Genomic DNA, 20,313 nt, shown 5'->3' on the forward strand with positions numbered 1-20,313 from the left:
CAGTCACACGACTTCCTGTTTGCATTTTTCTCAGATAATTTCAGTAAAACGTCATGAAACCTTTTGATTTGAAATGGTTTATTTCAAGGAATAATGCACAAACATGAGGCGTATCAAACTTGGGATAATTATATTAAAGATTTCTACTGTAGCTGTTTAATTACATGATTGATCATCATCCAGTTCTTTTTTTTCCCGGATACTGTATTAATCCCTCAACGGGGAAATTCTTCTCTGCATTAGCGGTGAGCTGCAGCTGAACTGCGCTCGGGAGGCGGTAGCGTTAAGGGTCTTGCCTAAGGACCCTCACTGAGTGATGTTAACTGCTCGCCATTGATATGGTAATTGCCCCCAGTACCATTGTTTCTTCCCCTCCGGGAATCGAACCCTGGATTCCTGCATGGTAGCCTCTCACCTTACCAACCGAGCTACCCAGCCGCTTCCATCACTTTCATCTGTTATCGATGCCTCACAAACACAGTTTCAGGTCATTACGGATGATACAAAAGTATCAATAGATCACATGAATTACTTCATAATTATGTAAAGTAGATATTTTGTATGATAACACACACAGATCAGTTATCTAAAATATATTCAGATTATTTTCAGTAGAAAAATCATGTTTATGATTAAAAAATAAACATAACAATTCATGACTTTTTGAAGCAAGTGGAATAATATTAGAAATCATTTTAACCATTCTCAATAATTAAGATTTGTTTTTAATCATAATTATAAGGGTCCATATTGTGCAGGTCGGCATTCTTCCTGCTGATAAACAGCCGTTCTGCTGGATTTAAACAGTTTATCGTTTTCTTCGCTGTTCCGTCTGCAGACATTTGATCTCTGAGCTTTTGTCCGCTTTGACAAACTCGCTCTGTTCACCGTCTGGCTTCACTGAACCTGTTAGGCTCATCAGATTAAATGTCATGTTTTTGGACTGGAAACCCGTCAGACACGTGTTTGTGTAGCTGCAGTTTGACAGAAACATTGTTTCAACTTTCCAGAAAGTTGAAACAATGGAGAGGACGGCCTGAGGGGGAGGTGAGCTGTGCGCCGGCGTCTGCTCTGCCATCCGTTCAATTCCGCCCGACAGAAGTCCAGTTCACCTGCCTGCTCCAAAGGCTCCTCTGCTGATCCTCCGTGAAGGACGGACGCCGGCCTGACGATGCTCTGACGATGCTATGATGTGTCCAGAACACAACGATCCTTCTTTAGTTCAGGAGAAGCTGCTTCCTCGTCCACTGAAGATCCTCTGAGAAGCTGCAGGCCCGGTTCTCTCAGGAACAGAACCAGATTTTCAGGAAGTCCATTTTTTGTTTGATCAAATCTACATTAAGGAAAAATCTCCTCTCATAAATCCCATTCAATTATTGAACCCGTGTGTTTTTTAATGAAGGTGACCGTCGTCCCGCAGACGTCGTCTTTGTTTTTTCCAGAATCTTCTGTTTTCATTTTTTTTTTTTTTTCATTTAACCTTTATTTACCCAGGAATTGTCCCATTGAGATTAAGAATCTCTTTTTCGAGGGAGTCCTGGCTAGAGGGGAAACAATAAATTACATTTACAATAAAAATGTCAACATTAAAAACAAATAAAAATTAGAACTCATGTAAAACAGGTACAGTTAAAAGTGACTTTCTCCTCAAATTTCAGCTTGGATTTAAAAATATTCAGAGGAATGAGTTCTTTTAATTTCCATCTTTTCTGTAGAGTGTTCCATGTGGAGGGGGCAGAAAAGACAAAAGCCTTTTTCCCCAGTTCTGTACGAGCAAATGGAACGGCGAGCGATAGATGGTCATTTGAGCGCAGTCCGTATGATTCCACAGTCCTCAGCTTGATCAGGCTGCAAATGTAGGAAGGTAAAAGTCCAAGAAGAGATTTGTAAATAAAAATGCACCAGTGTGTGAACCTCCTGGTGGACAGAGAAGAAATGTTAAATTGAAAAGAAGGAAGAACTTCTAGAGAAACAGGAAAATAAAGCTGCTCCTGACGACCCTCTGATCATTTCCATTTGATAACTTTCCGGTTGGAGAATCTCCTGGTACCACAGTCAGAACGTTCTAGACGACAGATCCGACCTCAGGAACCGGTTCTATGAGGAAAGGAAACAGGAACAAAGAGATGGAATTTTGACTCACCATTTACAATAAATATGAAAAAAGATTATAAGACATAAAGCAAACCAGAACATGTGGTTGTGCTGATGATCCTGTGGTGACCTGGACGACTCAGAGTCTCCACAGACACGACTGGTGTGGATTTATGTCTCCATTAGTTCAATCAAGGAAGCTGAAATGAGTCCAAATGAGATTTTTATGAAATGATTTCAATGATCAGATCACGCTGGAGTTATCTGACCCTCCGTGAACATTTCCTGGGTCCTGAACTCCTGCAGGAGACGGGGATGAAGGCCTTCACGCTGCTGGACCTGAAAGTAGAGCCATTACAGCTGAAGATCAACTCCCCAGCGGCGAGACTGGCTGACTGATGTCACAGAACCGAGTTCCTCGTAGCTCATCCGGGCCGCTCAAAGCTGTCAAACCCTGTGAGGCGCGTGGTTTCTGTGTGGAGCCCACAAGGTTCAAAGTAAACCTTTAGGTTGGACGGGAGACGGGGTGTAGAAATGTAAATGTTCGTTTAAGGCGGACGTGAAGCTTTCGTCACATCCATCAGATAGGGGCAGACGTGACGTGGTGGAGCGTCCACGCCACAGGCCACAGCACAAAGGTTTTGTTCTGCAGTCAAAGACGCCTCTTTGCTTTTTGTTCCAGAAAGGAACAAAACCTCCAGCACATTCCAAAAGCAGCTCCTCTTCAACTTGACAGAGGACGCTCCACCACAGCATCATTCCTTTAGAAAAAATGATGTCTGGGGCTCAGCATGACTGGGTAAATGGCATCTAATCTAAAAAATATCCCGGTTATGTCAGTAGATCTCCATTCTGCCCGAGTGAAGATGCGTTCTACCTGCAGAACTGGTTCCTGAGGTTGGAGCCGTCAGCCGGTCTTCTGGAACAGCGATGGTCGACCTCATGCTGCAAAAATGTCTATTTGGCCTGAGGGACCAACAGCCGCTTCATGAAACGCGCCTTTATTGCCAGAAAACTCATGCAGAAAATGATTCCAGAACACGCCGTCAGCTGATGTAACCTTTGACCTGGCACTGGGGATTTTTGACTTTCCACCTTAAATCAGGAAATTCACTGTTTGTTTTAACATCAAACAGAACCTGGATTTCTCTCTGATGATAAAGTTTATGAAGTGATATTTATGCCACCATGTTGCAAACAAAACTTTCTAAGTAGCAAATGAAAATATTAAGTTTTTGCTTTTGGTTTAAAAAAAAAGTATTTTTTGCTTTTATTTTTATTTTCAAAAACTTTTTATGCTTTCCTTTTTTTGCTTTCAAAACCTGTTTTGTTTTGTTTGCTTTTTGTATTCAAAAACTTTTTTTTTGTTTAAAAATGTTTTTGCGTTTGCATCAGAAATGTTTTCACGTGCGTTGTGTCTCATCTCGCTTTTTTTCCCATCTTTGATTTTGCGTTCATAAGACACCAAACATTTTGTCTCCGTTTTTATGTTCAATAATTGCAGTAATAGATTTCCAGCTTCTAAAGTAACGTTTCAGTGAAGTAACGCTGGTTCGGCGGGGCTTCCTTCCCAGAGCAGGCGGAGCGTTCCAGTGGGTGTGGGCCGGAGTGAAGGGGCGGGACGCGGCCGTGTGGCTCCGCTCCCCAACTGCGTTCACGCAGGAAACAAGTCCAGAACGTCCGGATAACACGGCGGAGGTCGCAGTCCGCGTCTGGAAGCACCGCTCACCGGCAGCCGCACCGTTCCAGGTCCGGCTCGCGCCGTCAGGTGAGATTCGAGCGGGAGCCCAACATCTGCTTTTGATTACCGCAGGAGAAAGTAGTTCCGCGTGCGTTAGCAAGCTAGTCCGCTAACCCGTGATTAGCTCGGTTCCGTCCGCCTGCCTCCCCGCTCCAGTCTCAAACGGGGGGTGTTTCGTGTTTCGGCGGGACCTCGGTAAGCGGAGCCCGCGGCGGTGGCAAGCCTCGCGCCCGGCGGATCAACTTTCGCCGCCAACTCCTCACCGCCGCGCGGCGCCTCGGAACAGAGTCAACTCGCGCTAACTTACTCGACGCGTTTGCGCAACTTTTCCTGTGCGGTGAAAGTCCCGCAGAGACGCGGGGCGGAACAAAGGCGGCCCGGGAGGGGCAGGTTCTGGAGAGCCGAACCGGCCGCAGATACGGAACCGGTTCCCTGAAACTTTCCTGCGGGGGGAACAAAGTTAGTTCCAGAAACCGAACCATGAGTGAGTCCGCCTCCATCATGATGTTGGTTTCTGTTGAACCACTGGATTAATCTGGATTACATCAGATTACATCAGATTACAGGATCACAGGATCAATGATCTCCAGATAAAAGTTATTTTGTTGACATAATTAGGGACTAAAGTAACAGAGGAAATTAAAGGTAGATGTGGAGAGAAAAGAACAGCAGAAGCTTTTGTGAGTAAAAATCAAATCCAGTCAATAGTTGTCTTTTCTGAAGCAGCCATGTTGGATTATAATCTTCAGTGGTTTCATTTGGTTGGTGGTTTTTCTGTAGGTAGTTGAATGATTATAATGGAGTATTATAGATTCCCGTGTCTCTGTTTTAGTCGATCAGCCCGTTTTCTTGATGGACTCTCAGGATGGACGAGTGTTTGAAGATCCTGAACCGAGTCCTGACCATGAATGGAGACTGACGCGTCAGCGCCACCCGTGAACGCACCAGGACACCAATGTTTGTTCAGTCTGGCTTTGTCTTTGCTGAATAAGCACAAGTAGAGAGCCTGTGCATTGGGGGGGGGGCGTTTCACTCGTGTCCGATATGTAACCCTTGTGCTATCCTATGGGGTCCAGATGACCCGATCCTTCCATTGGTGTGTTCTCCTACCATGACAAAGGTGGATAAAGGTGGAAAGATTTCATGTAATCCATGGACACCAGTGAAGATCACAAATCATTGAAGAAAAAAGGTTCAGAGCACTGTCTAGTGGGTCTAGATGACCCAACTCCCAATGTTAACAGGCCTAGGATAGAACAAGGGTTACAGACTCTTCCAGAAACCCTCTTAAATTCATATTTCTCAACTGCTGTTGTCTTTGGGTAAGACACCTCACACCTCACCGGTGTGGCTCCACAGGTGCATGAATGCGTGTGAATGTCCCGGTGGGGGTCAGACGTGTACCGGCAGCCGCGCCTCCCTCCGTCCGCCCCACATCAGTAGCTGCCACCACCAAGAATGAATGAGAAGTGGATGAATAATGGAAAAACCCAACTGTTATTATATTTCGAGCAAAACCCTGTTAAACTCTGGATCAGTTCGACTTTTTTTTCCACTAGAAAATCGAAGGTAATGAAAGTTTGTCTGGTGATACCTAACCAGGTAAACTTACCTGGAGTGGAATCAGTCTGTCGTTTTTGATGAGTCATCGTTTTATTGTCCCGTGACTCTGCCGAGTGAGGCTAGAGGTAAATAAGGTCAGTCAGCACGGCGTGGAGCTACCTGATCGGTAACGGATACCCGATCGTTTACTCCTGTGACTTCTTAAACACATTTGTTGTTTCAAGATTGCAAAACTTCCAATTCATTATCAAAAAATTAAAATGTTTTAAGAAGATCAGCTGATGGTAGCATTTCAGTAGGTGGCCCTGTTTCCTCTGACCTTAGGGAGTAAACTGCCATAGAAAGCAAAACCCGCGAAGAAGAAAACATTTGTAGTCCGTATGTTCTTCACAGAACCTCAGAAGACGTTCCAGACTTGAGGTTCTTGTGTTCACCTGTGCAGGTGAAACGCTGCTGTTGCTGCTGCTGCCGCCGCCGCCGCCGCCGCCGCCGCCGCCGCCGCCGCCGCCGCCGCGCGGGAGTCACATTCCTGACTGGTGGTGAATGAAACTGAAATCCTTTTCTATGATCAAGCAGCTCAAAAATGTCAGTTATAGACATGGATCAAAACATAATTTATTGCTCCTATCAGGAGTTCTAATGCACAGTTTAATGCTGGACACCTGTGGAGGACATGAGGGTAGCTTATTATTGGCCAAAGCCCAATAATAATTAAAATGCTTGGCCAAAAACCTAAAGGCCTGTTCACACTGGGACGAATAACACCTGGCGAATATTGGTCCCGGTGTGTACGGGCCTTAATAGTGACAGAATATCAAATGAGGAGGTTGAGTTTTTACTCATTATTTCAGAAATAGCCTAGAAAACATTTTACACAGCTTTTTCACGTAAAACTAAGATTTGTTTTATATTTTATGATCCCAGCCTTTCCAGTCAGTGCATTTCATTTAAATAAGGCTATTTATTCACACAAGACATCGATTCCAACAGATTTATTATCATTTAGTGTGCGTATGTAACCTCATACTCTTAACACAATATCACGGCTTATCCCAGGGCCAGAACAGATTTGTCAAGAAAAGTTATTCAGCTTCAAACAAAAAAGAAGCAAACCAGAACATCTGAGATATCTTAAAAAATTGTCAAACCCCAAATAGTGCGTAAGAAATCTGAACATATGCTGATTGCTGACCTCTGCTGTAGGGGTTCCAACACAGAAGTCCATTCAGAAACCCACACATAAACGGTTGTCCCTTTGGCATAAGTGTACTCTACCTATTCCGTCAGGAACAGGGATGGGTTCTTCTTCAAGAACAGCAGGTTCTCTGCTTTGTCTCAGGACAGCCGGTTCCTCCTCTTATCAAGGACATTGGATGCAGTATCTATGCGTGTGCACGGAGCCTCCAAGTACCTTGGAATGGAAACGGTTCATTTCATCAGTTGATTGTTATCAAACTCAAAAAAGAAGTACTAAGATTTTTTAACCAATCCCTTTCTCTGTACATGATCATTTGTCCACTTTTATTGTAGTTTTCCTTGTAATGCATTCATGAAATTATACCTTTTTTTTTTACTACTTTAATCCACTTAGTATTGTTTTGAAAAGTACTGTAAAACGTATCGACTTTTATGTGCCAAGTCAGGCAATTGGTCTCTTATTTGTCCTCCAGTATGTTAGAGGATCATCACTCCTGGGGATGAGGACTTGTGGCAGGGAACAGTCCAGCTGGGATTGGTGCTGTTTACCTGTAGGATCTCATCAAACATGTCGCAGAGTCAGGACGCCGCCACTGCTTGTGTGGTGCGGAGTCTTTTTGTCGCCTCCCTCACCTGCTTTGTGTGTCACTTCATGGTCTCAAAGTGGCTTTTGTAAGTCCAGCCTGACCTGGGTTTCCTTTATCCTTACATCAATGTAGTGATCTTTTTACCGTGGATCAAGCATGGTCGCCACGCAGAACAGGTACTCTGTGTCGGCCTGACAAAAATGTCCTTGGACTGCCTCCAGCAGTGTACTTTTAGTTGTTTGGTCTGTTTGATTGTCTTTCTTGAGCAGAGGTGTGAGTGCTGCAAGTAACGGGATCTGCTGCAGATGCATTAGATGAATGTATCTCCTATGTCACCCACTCAAACGGGCCGGCAAGTGGGAGTGCGTTCTCTATTAACAACCACTGGATTGAGGTGTGTGTAGCGGGCAGATCATCATCTGCGATGTCGGCAGCTAGGACTAGTTTCTTTTATCGCTGTCAATCACTTTGAAATATTTCCACACAGCCTACATTTTAAAGAAGGCGCTGCACGTTGATTGTGTCGCGCGCCAAAGCCGAAATATGAATTTAAGAGGGTTTCTGGAAGAGTCTGTAACCCTTGTGCTATCCTAGGCACTTTAACGTTGGGAGTTGGGTCATCTAGACCCACTAGACAGTTTTCTTGTTTGTTTTTTTAGCAACATTCGGCCGAATACATCCGGTTGCCGAATGTTTGGTGCATCCATACTTTCTTCCATGGGTGGATCTCCTGCTAACGTTCCAGGAGCTTGTTTTGTTGTGGTCGGCTGGTCCGTGGAGGTTTGGTCTCCATGGCCGTTGCTACAGCGTCTGCATGTTGTTGCAGCTGAATGAGGAGTGGGAGGACGGATGCATTAGGGACCACAAGATTTACCGGGAGACGGAGGAGGGACGCCCCCGAGGAGTCGGACCTTTAAAGCTGTGATGGTGACGAATGGCCGGAGCGGGTTTCCATGACGAGGGCGCTGGCTGTCGCATGTTTAGACAATGGAGAGTCCACACTATGATGACGAGGAATGTGGTTCTTCAGCATGTTCACTGACATGACTGCAGGCATGCTGAAGAACCGGCTGTCAGCTGTCAAAACCAGGAAGCGTTCCGCCTTCTTGAAGGACGCGCCGGCTTTTCCGCTTCATTACTTCCTGAAGACCTTCAGAATCAAACTTTAAACCCTGATCATCTGCTGCCACAAACACCGGAGGCGCTCTCAGGTTCACGTTTAGTCACACAGGCTCAGCTGATAAAGCAGGGTAGTGTTGGAAACACCCCCTGATCTAAGGGGGCGGGGCTTGAGAACTGATTGCCCTCCTGAAGCCTGAGGTAACTGCTGTTCTAAACTTCAAAATCCCTCTGGAGCAGAACTGTGGTGATGCATTAACATGCAGGCCCATGTGGTGCAAACAGCAGCGAGTTTGTTTGCACCACCTGTTGCCCCCCCCCCCCCCCCCCCCCCCCCTCTAAAGCAGCAGTTTAGCAGCCCCATATGTGATTCTGGGACTGATGGCTGTGCAGCGAGGCTCAGAGGCCTCAGAGCTGCATCGTCCCACAGTCACGAAGACGCCGTCTGTGTTGTTTTTGTTTGGGATGCAAAGGCTCAGATGGGGGGAAACCTGACACCCTCCCCCCCAAGTCTTTATAAGCAGCAGCACTTGTTTTCTTCCTCTTGGGAGCCATGTTTGGTGGAGATCATGTTGCATATTTTCACCAGACAAAGAAACATGCAGTGACTGGATGGTCACAGACTGTGTCCTCCTCTGGTATCGCAGCAGAGGGGCGGAGTTTCCAAATGACGAGTCAAACGCTGAACCTGAAGAGACTTTCAGCCCGATGCTCCGACGTCTATCTGGAACAGGAAAGAAGCCGTTTGGCTGGCTGATTGTTCCGGACGGAGCTGCGCTCATTAATCACAGCAGAGGCTGCTGTTGGGAGATCAGAGCGGCGGGGGTTTTCCCAGCAGGCCGCGGACGTTGTCCACGCAGAATAAAAATCATTGACTGGCTTTTACTTAGTCAAATCATTCAAAATGCATGTAAAACTGTGAAAAGCATTTGCTTAGTGCGCCGCAGCATGAAGGTCAAATCCCTGAAGGCTTACAGGAAAGGCAGCTTCAGCTGCTCGACGTCCGCACAAGTTCTGACCATCGTGGATCTGCGGCAGAAAGTTCTGGTTCTGTCAGCAGTGTAGCTCAGAGTCCAGGTAACCAGCGAGTGTTTGCACCAAAAAGCTACCCCCCCCCCCTCCCCCCCCTCTAAAAAAAAAGGAGAGGAAAGGCTTTAATGGCTCTCAGTGGGACTGGAGATGCAGTGAGATCATTTCCCGCTGACTGGACTTTCTCTTATGCAGTCAGGAATAAAATCCTCTTTTTACCAGAAAACTTTGGGTCCAGACCTCATCTGGAGGCTCCACATTGATCGTTCTGCTAACGAAGTTAAACCTTTTGACTAAATAACAAAACAAAAGGACATGGATGTTTGAGGAGGCGGCTCGCTCTGCGTTTGTTTGTGCTGCTCTGCTGACGTGGAGCAGCACTGATGTGAAGCAGATGCTGCTGGAATCACCAGAGCTCACAGAGGAAGACTCTGCTGCCGGGATGAAGATGGTCCTCCGCTCATTCGCCTGATCAGGAACTTTCCTGAAAACTGGAGTTGAAGCACAAAGAAATAGAAGGAAAGAAAGGCTACATATTTGGAGCAGAACTGGATTTTTCTAATGGATGTGTATTTTTTTAACAAACCGTGATTATATTCAGTTTTATTGTAAAGAATACATTGTGACGTAGTGCAGACGCCTGCTTGAAGGACTGTGGATCGATGCGATTCTTGAATCCAGATCAGAAAACAATCTTCACTATTTTTACTAAATTTATAAAAATTAAAAATCCTCATCAGTTATAACTTTTATTTCTAAGAGGAGATCAGAATCAACAAAACACAAGATTTAGAAGTTTTTTTCTGCCAACTTCCTGGTTAACTTCAGCAGGAAACAAAACGTAAACATCTCCGTTTACCCCCCCCCCCCCTTTCACAATTTTCATACTTTAAAAAAGGTCAATAATAAGACCAGAACTGTATTTCTGCTGGTCTGCACTTCCTGTTTGTTTCTGCACGGCATCATGGGAGCTCTGTGCGGGAGACCTGTGTGTTTGTGGGGGGGGGGTCTCTTCCATGTGATCATCATGACCTACGTTTTAAAAGAGTGATGACTCATGGAGGGAAGAGAAACTGGAGAAAATAGCTTTACCCCCCCCCCCCCCCCCCCCCCCATCTTATCATCTTATTCATTCATGCAAGTGAACAGAACATCTGTGTGAAATATTAATGCCCCCCAGGCGTCTGGGTCTGAAGGAGCAGAGAGGATGCTGGGAACTCCTCTTCCTCATTCAGCAGAAAGGCTGTTTTTCAGGTCTGCCACACCTGCAGAACCAGATCCGTTGATCCGTGACACGCCCACCCGTCCTCACCTGTTGAGAGGAAACGCAGCTTCAGGCACTCAAACACAACAATGCCCCCCTCCCCCACTGAACCGGCGCCTGGGTCTCGTTACAGGTCACGATGACGCCGGTACACTGATCTGCCCGTCATGTCCTAGAAAAACCTGAAGAGAGCCAGAAGGTTTGAGGATAGAACAATGATTGGGATTAACCTGATTCTGATGAACCGGATCCATAATCTAGAATTCCCTTGTTTTGTCCGGAAGTCATTGGGAATTTTTGGGATTGCCGTTTTTAATCCGTATTGCAGGGAGGACGCTGGATGGGATGTTAGGATTAGGATTAGCGCCTGAGCCCGTCTGCTTTAACGAGCTCAAATTGGCGTTCCGCGGTTTGTTCGGAGCTCTGGAACTTGAGGAGCTTCTGGTCCGGCGTGCGTGTCCCCCCCCCCCCTGGGTCTGTTTCACCGAGGCTTTTCCAGCCGCACTCTTTGGCTTCACACAAACAAACACAATCCATTTGTGTGCACACAATGGCTCATTGTGTGAGGTGGGGGGGCCGCAGCTGGAAGCCTGGGATGGCTGTCCGCTGTGCTTCCGGGTTGGGGGTGTCGGAATCACCGCCTCTCTTCTGTTCTCTTTCAGAGTCCGGCTGCTGCCCGCCCCCGTCTGAACTCCTCACCGTGGGACCACAAAGCCCCTCCCCCAGCCCCCATCCTTTCACTGAATCCCCCCCCTGCCCCTCCAGCCGCTGGGTAATCCTCAGTGGGGGCTGTTGCGCGTCTGTCATGGTCACTGCTGTGGAGTTTCCCCCCAGGAAAGACTAACAGGAGAGCAGAAGGCAGCGTGACGGAGGGGGGTGGCAGCTCTGAGCTCAGGGAGGGGGCAGCCACATGATGTAGGACCTCCACCCCCCCCACTGCCAAAACCAGAGTGGAGCGGACTTCACCCCTATAGAGGAAAACCACTGTTCTGAGCGGACTATCGGCCCCCCACTCACCAAAAGTGCCTTCTCCCCCCACCCCCTTCTTCGAATTTGAGCGAGGAGGCAGTTCCAGCATCCCACCGCCATGGCGCTCCAGTCCAAATGGCGCTACGGCTTCATGTTCCTGGGCATCCAGCTGGTGGTCATGGCCCTGCTGTCCCGGGAGGGGTACCACCGCAGGGTCACCTACTTCATCCGCATCTTCCGCAGGCCCGGCGCCACCAGCCTACCGCATCATAACCTAACGGTGGAGGGGAACGCCATGGACGTTTACTCCAACTTGTCCAACTTGTTCCTGAAGTACAACCGCAGGGACAACCTGCCGCTCTGTCCAAAGACGTCCCCCTTTGTAGGTAAGTCCTGTCTGCTGGGAGGGGGGTGGGTTCACGTCTGTGGGGTTTAACCATTGACTGTTCCAAACAGGAAGTACCACCAACCCAGCGTTCCCAACAGGAAGTACAACCAAAATCCCACAGACGTCTATAGAGATAGAAACAGCTGTCAGTTATTCTATTGGTCAGAAGAACCGTGACGCCTTTTTCTTGATAATCCTCATTTTTTTACATTTTTCTGTAGTTTTAAACCGACCAATCAGATGCGTCAGTAAAAGTAGGTGGAGCCTGCTGGACCCTGCATCCAATGTTCAAAAAGATAGACTTGGATTTTGCCTGACCTGTTTCTCTGTGGTGGGGGTGTGGCCTTCCAACAAGCTCACTACTGATTGGATTGGAGTAATTTCCAGAGGAATGACTCAAACCGACTCGGACCAATCACTGCTTAGGGGCGTCGTCTGGCTCCAACAGAACATTGCCCGGGTCATAAAAAGATACGGGTTCTGCAGGTTTATGGTTGATTATTTCTAACTTGGATACATTTGACATGATATATTTTTATGGAGAGCTAAATATTAATTTATTAATAATTAAGTCAAGTTATTTAAGGTTTAAGTTGATTAATTTTGGAATAATGTTCCCGTCTGTTTTATTCATACTTGTGTTTAAAAAGAAAGTTACGTTTTAAAAGTTGAAAAGTTTAGTTTTTGTGTATTTAATAAATGTTTATCCTGTTTGGTCCACGACTTAAGGTGTGTTTTGAATATTGGCCCCCAGTCCGACTGAGTTTGACCCCCCCCCCCCCCCCCACTGTTCCTCAGTAAGGTATGGGTACTGGCTCCTCACCGTCAGTAGTTGGTAAGGAGCCGTAGTGCCTGTAGGACGTCCACCCAAACTACAATCAGATTGTCTCATTTCTAACAGTCAGGCTGCGGCGAGGAGCGCCCACGTGTCACGTGAACAGCACTAACGGGCTCCTTGTACAGTCCACAGGATTTAAGGGGTGGAAAAAAATAAAAAATCAGTACGACACGCCTGTGTTGCACCTACTTCCCCATTGCTTACAAAATAAGGGGTCAATGAATTCAATATATCCAACCAGGTGGATCTGTCTGAGGTTAGGTGTTAATCGCATCAAATTGACCTAAACCATTAAATAATAATTGCAAAATGAGATTTCCAATATCAATTATACTGATATTGGAAAACACCATCTGGATTGAGGTACAGCAGGTTTATATACTATGTTCTAAGAATGTTCCCTTTGGATTCTCTGGATGTGGAAAAACAACAGTGGTGAACTTTAGGAAACTAACATGTGAATGGATTTGACATTCATTCCAGTTTACTTGTTGGTTTGGACACAGATTTCATTTAACTTGATGATCTGGAAGAAATCCAAGAATCTGGAAAACTGTTCAGTAGCAGGAATTTCTGTCTGGAAGTTTGGATGAAGATGATCTGGATCCACTTTAGGTTGGAGGATCAGATCATTCAGAATGAACCAATATGGATTAGGAATGCTATTGTCAAAATTATGATGTGAATAGAACAGTTGATGAAATGAATCGTTGATGCCCCTTTTTCTGAGCCTGACGTGTTTTTACCTTTTCACTCGAACCTGTCGCACATAGCATGGCTGTAGAGAAAAACCTGCATGAACATTTTCTCTCTCCGGTTCACCGAGCGCCCTACCACCTTGAGATTTCACGTGGACAGGTTTGACCACGTTTCACCCGCAGACGGCTACTATCCACCTGTCAGGGCAGTCAGGATGAAGACTTGGGTCGATTGCTACGGTTGACGTCAGACTCACTCCGTCCAGTTCTCTTAGGTCAACGGGTTTGAGCAAAACTTTCCGGTTGAGTGAAATCCTGCAATCAGAGAACCAGGAATTCGTGTTCTGGTTCCACGCTACAGGGAACTCATGAAACCTGTTTGGTGAGCGCGTTTGTGGTGGGAGGCGTGTCCTCTTTCTCACAACCCTTCAGCTCGGTTGGCGTCCCTGATGAATGAATCCTGTTTTACCTGCCGACTACAGGTGTCTGGTGTTTGACTTGAGGCAAACGACTCCACCTCTAGGAAAAACCTGCTGACGTCAGCGTTTCGTTCTGCCCCCCACCCCCACCCACCTACGGGGCATATCGTATTTCTGGAATTCTCAGAACGTTTTAGTAAGACTATAATCTGCCGTCTTTTATCTGATACCAGCAGCTGTGGAGTGATGTCTAACTAGAATGTTATCATGAAATGCTTAGTTCTCCAAATCTAAGTACTGAATAGACCAGGATGCCGTGACGGTCACGGTTCTGTGGTGGGTGTGTAAATATGGTTGCTTCCAGGTAGAGAAGTGAAAGTTTCTCCACGCCTCTGAGCTTCAGAGCTTTTTCTGTTGAGTAATCACTCTGACGGAGGAAAACCGTCTTCCTGACCAGGATTTCCCTGAAGGGGGCGGGGTCAGGTCTGGGTTCTGGACGGAGTCAAATCACCAGGGGTGGTGTTTGTGCCGTTTATCAGAGAAACGTAAACGTGGTTTCTAAGCAGCTTCTTCAAATCCCTCATGGACATTTAGGAAAACTTTATTCAAAGTGACAAAGCTGTGCGAGGCCATCGTCCTGCTTGGAGACGAATCCCTCTTTAGCTTCAGCGGGTTCAGCGGAGGAAGATGAAGCATTGAGGTTGAGTGGCAGGAGCATACCTATCCCCCTATGCCCTTGTACCTGACAACAGCAGGCTCCGCCTTCTGCCACCTGCCTCCTGCAGCTCATCGTCTCCAGAGTGTGACAGATCCCCAGCAGGGTGTGGACGGGGTCTGTCAACAGCTGAAAGTGAAGTGATTCGTAGAAACCAGCCTGACCCAGCTGGTTCTGGACACAACCAAGAAATGTGCAGGTCTGGGCCGCCAAACCGGTTCCCCTGGTCATAAATGCTCTGACTGTCGGAGCGACTGGAACCCGTGAATACTTTAGCTGCAGTCTGAGCCTCTGCTCTGCATGCAAATGAGACGCTGGTTTGCCTTCCCTCCATCCTCATCATCATCATCAGACTGGTTTGTTTTCACAGGAGGGCCCATCCACGTCAGCTTCCCCTCACGACTCACTCTGGCCAATGTGGAGGGGAAGAACCCGCTGGTGATGCATGGGGGGCGGTACCGGCCGCCTGACTGCGAGGCGCGACACAAGACGGCCATCATCATCCCACACAGGAACAGAGAGCACCACCTCAAGTACCTGCTCTACTTCCTTCACCCGTTCCTGCAGCGGCAGCAGCTCAACTATGGCATTTACATCATTCACCAGGTGAGGATGGAAGACGCAGACCTCCTCCACCCCCTTTACCTTTGACCTCCACCACCTTTCTGTAATTTCCACCATCTTTAACGCTAACCTCCACCCTAAACTGTAACCTCCACCCTTCAATTCAATTCGATTTGATTTGTAGCCCAAATTCACAACAACAGTCGTCTCGATGGGCTTCGTATCGGTATTTGAAAAAGTGAAACATGAACTCAAAAGGATCATGAATACAAATAGTTCAATAGGAAAATACTAAAATGAACTAACAAACTGACTAAGCTATACTGGCATCCCTGCCCTTAGACCCCCCTTCGCGGTAAGGAAAAACTCCCAAAAAAACCGGATTCCGGAAAAAACGAAGAAACCTCAGGGGTGCCCACATGACGGAGGGATCCTCCCCCAGGACGGACAGGCGATTTACCAGAACTCTTAGAGAAGAATTAACTTATCTAAATCTATAACTACATATATAAAGTCCAGCAGACGAGCTTCATCCAGCTGTGGTTGGGGGGACAGTCAAAGGCGCGAGTCGAGCCGGAGACAGGAACCACAGCCAGGTGTAGGAGCAGGAGCAGAGATGAGGTACTCGGTCAGGAACTGGAGCACGGATGAGCCAACTGGAGTCTGGAAGCACTCCCACTCCCCAGGAGGGGAAAGAGGGACAATACATGAATCACTGCACCAAACCGAGACATGGAGAACTAAATGATAAATGATGATCAAGAATAGAGGAGAGAGGAAGGGTAGAAGTAAAAACAGGAAAGAGGACAGAACCCCAGTGCACCATAGTTACCCCAGTTTCAACTTCTAGCAGCCTTTTAAAAGAAATAGTTATTATTAATTTTAATTTAAACACATTAACATTAAGTCAAATAATCTCTGAATACTAACTAGTCTGACAACAAGCCTGTCCAAAGAGGAATGTTTTCAGTCTAACTTTGAATGTAGAAACTGAGTCGGCTTCTCTTCCATGAGCTGGGAGTTTATTCCATAAAACAGGGGCTTGGTGGCTAAACGCTCTACCTCCAACCGTACTTTTACTGATTCTAGGAACCACAAGCAGTCCTGCATTTAGGGAGTGAAGTGTTCTGATTGGATGGTAAGGGACTATGAGGTCCTTAATATAGGACTGGCCCGTCCTATATTAACGTCCTATAAGGACCTTTTTTCTTCAATGATTTGTGATCTTCACTGGTGTCCATGGATAACATGAAATCTTTCCACCTTTATCCATCTTTGTCATGGTAGGGAGAACACGTCAATGGAAGGGGGGGGGATCATGTAAGATAGCACAAGGGTTAACGTGAAGTTTAGCCGTTTTCTGGGATCTGGTATATTCTTGGTGCGGAGCGCCCTCTGCTGGATCTCCTGTGAAACTGCACCTCAGAACAAAAATCTCAGGTTTTCCAGGTTGGGGGGGGGGGGGGGGGGGTCTCAGGGATTGTTCATGTGAGGAGCTGATCCACATTTAAAGGTGGAGTCAAGCTCTTGCTCCTGTTTTTATTTTTATTCTTTTTTTTGTATAACTGCAGACGTAAAAATGTAATCCTAAGGTGCAGAACATAAACTCAAAATTAGTGTAAAATTAGGAAAACATGTAAAGACATGTAAAAAGTCAAACCTGTTGTTCTTTCAGACAGAATAGAACGAAAGTTCTCGTTTGTGGAATTCTCCGGCGGTTCCGTGTTTTTTCTGCTCCACTGCAGCCGTGCAGAAACGAATCCGGAATGACGGGATCGCGCTCCGTGTCTAATGCGCTCTTTGATGTTTGCCTGCGTGAAAACTCCAGAAGCTTCTTCTGCTGACGCTCTCTCCCCCTTTTCTCCCCCCACAGGCTGGAAACTACACCTTCAACAGAGCCAAGCTCATGAACATCGGCTTCAGGGAGGCCATGAGGGAGGAGGACTGGGACTGCCTCTTCTTCCACGACGTGGACCTGATTCCTGAAGATGATCGCAACACGTACATCTGCGACGCCAACCCCAAACACGCCGCCATCGCCATGGACAAGTTTGGCTATAAGTGGGTCTCCGTTCTGCATCATGTGATGGGCGTATAGACGTCTGTGGAAGTTTGACCCGTTCGTCTGCCTTCTGTCCCTTTCAGGCTGCCGTACAATATGTACTTTGGGGGGGTGTCGGCCCTTTCTCCTCTGCAGTACCTGAAAATGAACGGCTTCCCCAACAACTACTGGGGCTGGGGGGGCGAGGACGATGACATCGGGATCAGGTGAGTTTCTGCAGATAAGCATGATGGGAAACACAGAAGCAGTTAAACGAACTTTGATATCTGAGCCGTTATGGTTCCTCCATCACTAAAACATTAATCCATAGGATTTCATAAATAATAAACAAAAGCTTAGACTCCGCCCACTACACCGTGTTTTTCTCCTCATTTCCATCATGCCTGTTTTTTAGGGTCTGATTGAGACTGAAATTTAAGGTGTGAATAAAAAAACTGTAAATTGTTCCTTCAGATTAATTTTAAAGCTGGAAGGTGTTTGATGATGTGGGCGGAGCTTCAAAAAACCTCCAGCAGGCCAAAATGACCTCCTACCATGTTGGTTTCAGGGTGTCTCTGGCGGGGATGCACATCAGCCGCCCGCCTCTGAAACACGGCCGCTACAAGATGATCAAACACAATCTGGACCAAGGCAACGACGTCAACCCCAAGAGGTACGACCCACGGCGCCGACACGGACAGGAAGTGACCTGATCTGAGAAGGGAGGCAGCGTAGCGTCTCTTTGGCCGCATTTACACTGCATGGTTCAAGTGACCCAATTCCCATTTTTCCTCTCATGTGGCACAGATGGGATATGACCGGTGAACGTGTAAGCAGGACTAAAGCGCATGGATTCTGATTTTCTCAGATCGGATTCAGGCATCATTCATATGTAGAAATAAATCAGATAACAATCGGATACATGCCTTTGCGTGTGCCATGTAAGCAGACAAATCGGATATTCCCCAGTAAATGCGAGTCGTACGTCAGTGATGTCAACTCAGGACACCCCCAAGTGAGATCACATGACTTATGAAGGTGCTTTTGTGCTGATGTTGCTGTTGGAGGACAGCTGGAGCCCCATCAGCGTGTTACCTTTCAGCCTCAGGCTTCAGACCGTAGTCGGAAACCGCTGTTATTTCCGGTCCGGTCCCGGTAAACGGTAACTAATGAAGCAGGACACCGTTGCTCTGGAACAGGCTAGAAGCTGTTTATTTCTTTGCCTTGATCAAACTGTTGGTACAGCACAACGTCTGCAAACACTTCCTCAGAGAGAGCACATCAGCCGGCCGAGCAGCCCTTCTTCCTCTCCCCTCTGGAGCGCCCAAGGCAACGCCTCTTTCCGTCGCTGCGTTGCCTCCATGACAACCGCAGTCACACAAAAGTCCGAAGGAGGTCGGCGGAAGGCGGAAATGCTGCTACGTAGTCCTGAGAACGTCTACGTTTGATAGTGTCAGCATTGTAGTGTAAATACAAAAATCGGATATGGGTCACTTGTAAAAGATGATGTAAGCGGGTCGTCAAAAAAATCGGATATGGTGAGAAAATCGAATATGGGCACCAAGACCTGCAGTGGAAATGCAGCCTTTGAGTCCAGCTGGGAATCAGTCATTTCAAATCCAAACATATTTGTTAAAATCTTTGTTTAAAGAAGAGGAAAATCCTTTTGGGGCGGAGCTAAAGATCACAGTTTCTGCTTTTCTGTTGCACATTTTGGAGAAGGGACGGCGTTCTTGCAGCATTTGTGGACACGAAGTTTAAAGTTAAAAAAAAGCACCAAATAATGTTTGTTATAAACCAAAGTTATTTGATGACTTTGGTCTGAATGAAGCCCAGTTCAGGTCAGAGACATTCTCAGGTGGAGTCCACCAGGGCTCCACTGTGGGCCCTCTCCTTTAACTGACTCCGCCCCCACCATGTGATGCTTCAGATGAGTCAACTGTGGATACCAATGAGAAACACTAGAAAAGACGACAGGATTTACTGTAGTAGTTTTTAGAAAATGTTCTCCCTGAGAGTTTAAAGAGGAAGTAAAAAAAAAAAAAACGTGACTCCACCTGCAATAAGCTGACAGCAAAGCTGTAGGTGGAGCTGAGTGCAGCTGCAGGAGTCCTGCCTTTTTATTGGTTGGAACCAAAACGGCTTGCTTGCTCCGCCTCTGCAGGTTCAACATGCTGGCGAAGACGCGCCAGACGTGGAAGCTGGACGGGATGAACTCTCTGGAGTACGAGTTGGTGTCCCGGCAGTACCTGCCGCTCTACGCCAACATCACCGTCAACATCGGTACCGAAAAGGGCCTGAAGACGCTGATCAAGGCTCCTCCTCCTCAGGCTGCTGCCAAAGACGAACCAATAGACAAAGAGGCAGCCAAAGTGCCGCCCAAACCCTGAAGGGGGCGCTGCTCCTCCTGCAGGACGCGGCAGAAGCTCCGCCTCCTTGTGGACCGCTGGAGCGAGCGAATGGAAGTGACCTTCCTGTGGAGAGGCGGAAGCCGGGAACCTCGTGAGGCCTTCTGAACCGTTTCCCAATGCAGAGACTGAACTGAAACTGGGGAGCCGCAGACCTCCACCTCTCATCCCATCGCTGATCATCTGCTGATGCGATGAAGATGAAGAGGAAGATGCCAAATCTGCGCCTTTCCTTTGCTTTGGTCTTGGAGCTGATGCGGCATCTTCAGCAGAGCTGGGAGGAGCTGCATCAGCTCTACCTGTGAGATTCTAGAAAATGTTGACTTCTTCCGTTTCCGACAGCTGATTGTTGCCACGAGGGGGGGCGAGTCCGGCTGCACCGGCAGGAGAAACCAAAGACGTTTGAGCTCCACCTGCTGGAGGAACTTTTTCTATTCTTTCTATCACTTGGTGTTGGTTTGCTGAGATACGGAGGAGCCTTTCCACCCATCCGGATGGATGTCTGCTGGTTATCACTTTAGTCCCTCCTCCTCCTCCACCCACTCGTCCTGCTGCGGCGGTTGGAGGGGCTGCGGGACGCCCTCATGGGGGGTCTGTGGGGTTATTTCTGCTTTTCTTGACTTCTGCACAGTCCACAGTGGCCTTAAGTTCCCTAATAAAACCTTCAGAGTAAAGCCGT

At 47.2% G+C, this 20,313-nt stretch overlaps 1 protein-coding gene and 1 long non-coding RNA gene across 4 annotated transcripts; one reads left to right on the top strand and one right to left on the bottom strand.

Moving 5' to 3' along the window:
• Nucleotides 1–1,961: 1,961 nt before the first annotated feature.
• Nucleotides 1,962–3,110, bottom strand: LOC144984628 (uncharacterized). Its single transcript, XR_013648439.1, has 3 exons — nt 2,972–3,110; nt 2,189–2,294; nt 1,962–2,097 (listed from the first exon to the last, which is right to left on the bottom strand). It is a non-coding gene; the product is annotated as an uncharacterized LOC144984628 (long non-coding RNA).
• A 443-nt stretch (nt 3,111–3,553) lies between these two features.
• On the top strand, nt 3,554–20,308 carry si:dkey-199f5.8 (beta-1,4-galactosyltransferase 3). Of its 3 annotated transcripts, XM_078933656.1 has the most exons (8): nt 3,734–3,862; nt 4,668–4,792; nt 11,257–11,949; nt 14,992–15,227; nt 17,059–17,246; nt 17,331–17,453; nt 17,795–17,899; nt 19,391–20,308. In XM_078933656.1, the coding sequence occupies exons 3-8, from the start codon at nt 11,682–11,684 to the stop codon at nt 19,614–19,616; spliced, it is 1,146 nt and encodes a 381-aa protein (XP_078789782.1). In that variant the 5' UTR covers nt 3,734–3,862; nt 4,668–4,792; nt 11,257–11,681; the 3' UTR covers nt 19,617–20,308. The 3 variants fall into 3 exon arrangements, with proteins under 3 accessions (XP_004078467.1, XP_078789782.1, XP_078789783.1); XM_004078419.4 differs by lacking the exon at nt 4,668–4,792 and having other exon boundaries at nt 3,554–3,862; XM_078933657.1 differs by lacking the exons at nt 3,734–3,862; nt 4,668–4,792 and adding an exon at nt 4,154–4,319.
• The last annotated feature ends 5 nt before the right edge of the window (nt 20,309–20,313 follow it).

This window comes from Oryzias latipes, chromosome 16 (genome assembly GCF_053564925.1).
Source record: "Oryzias latipes strain Hd-rR chromosome 16, Olatipes_Hd-rR_3.1".
In the NCBI taxonomy this organism is placed as follows: domain Eukaryota; kingdom Metazoa; phylum Chordata; class Actinopteri; order Beloniformes; family Adrianichthyidae; genus Oryzias; species Oryzias latipes.

Coding starts and splice junctions, on each gene's coding strand:
- si:dkey-199f5.8 (XM_004078419.4), top strand. CDS start 11,682: ATGGCGCTCCAGTCCAAATGGCGCTACGGCTTCATGTTCCTGGGCATC. Junction 17,247..17,330: donor ATGGACAAGTTTGGCTATAA/GTGGGTCTCCGT, acceptor TGTCCCTTTCAG/GCTGCCGTACAATATGTACT. Junction 17,900..19,390: donor AACGACGTCAACCCCAAGAG/GTACGACCCACG, acceptor CCGCCTCTGCAG/GTTCAACATGCTGGCGAAGA.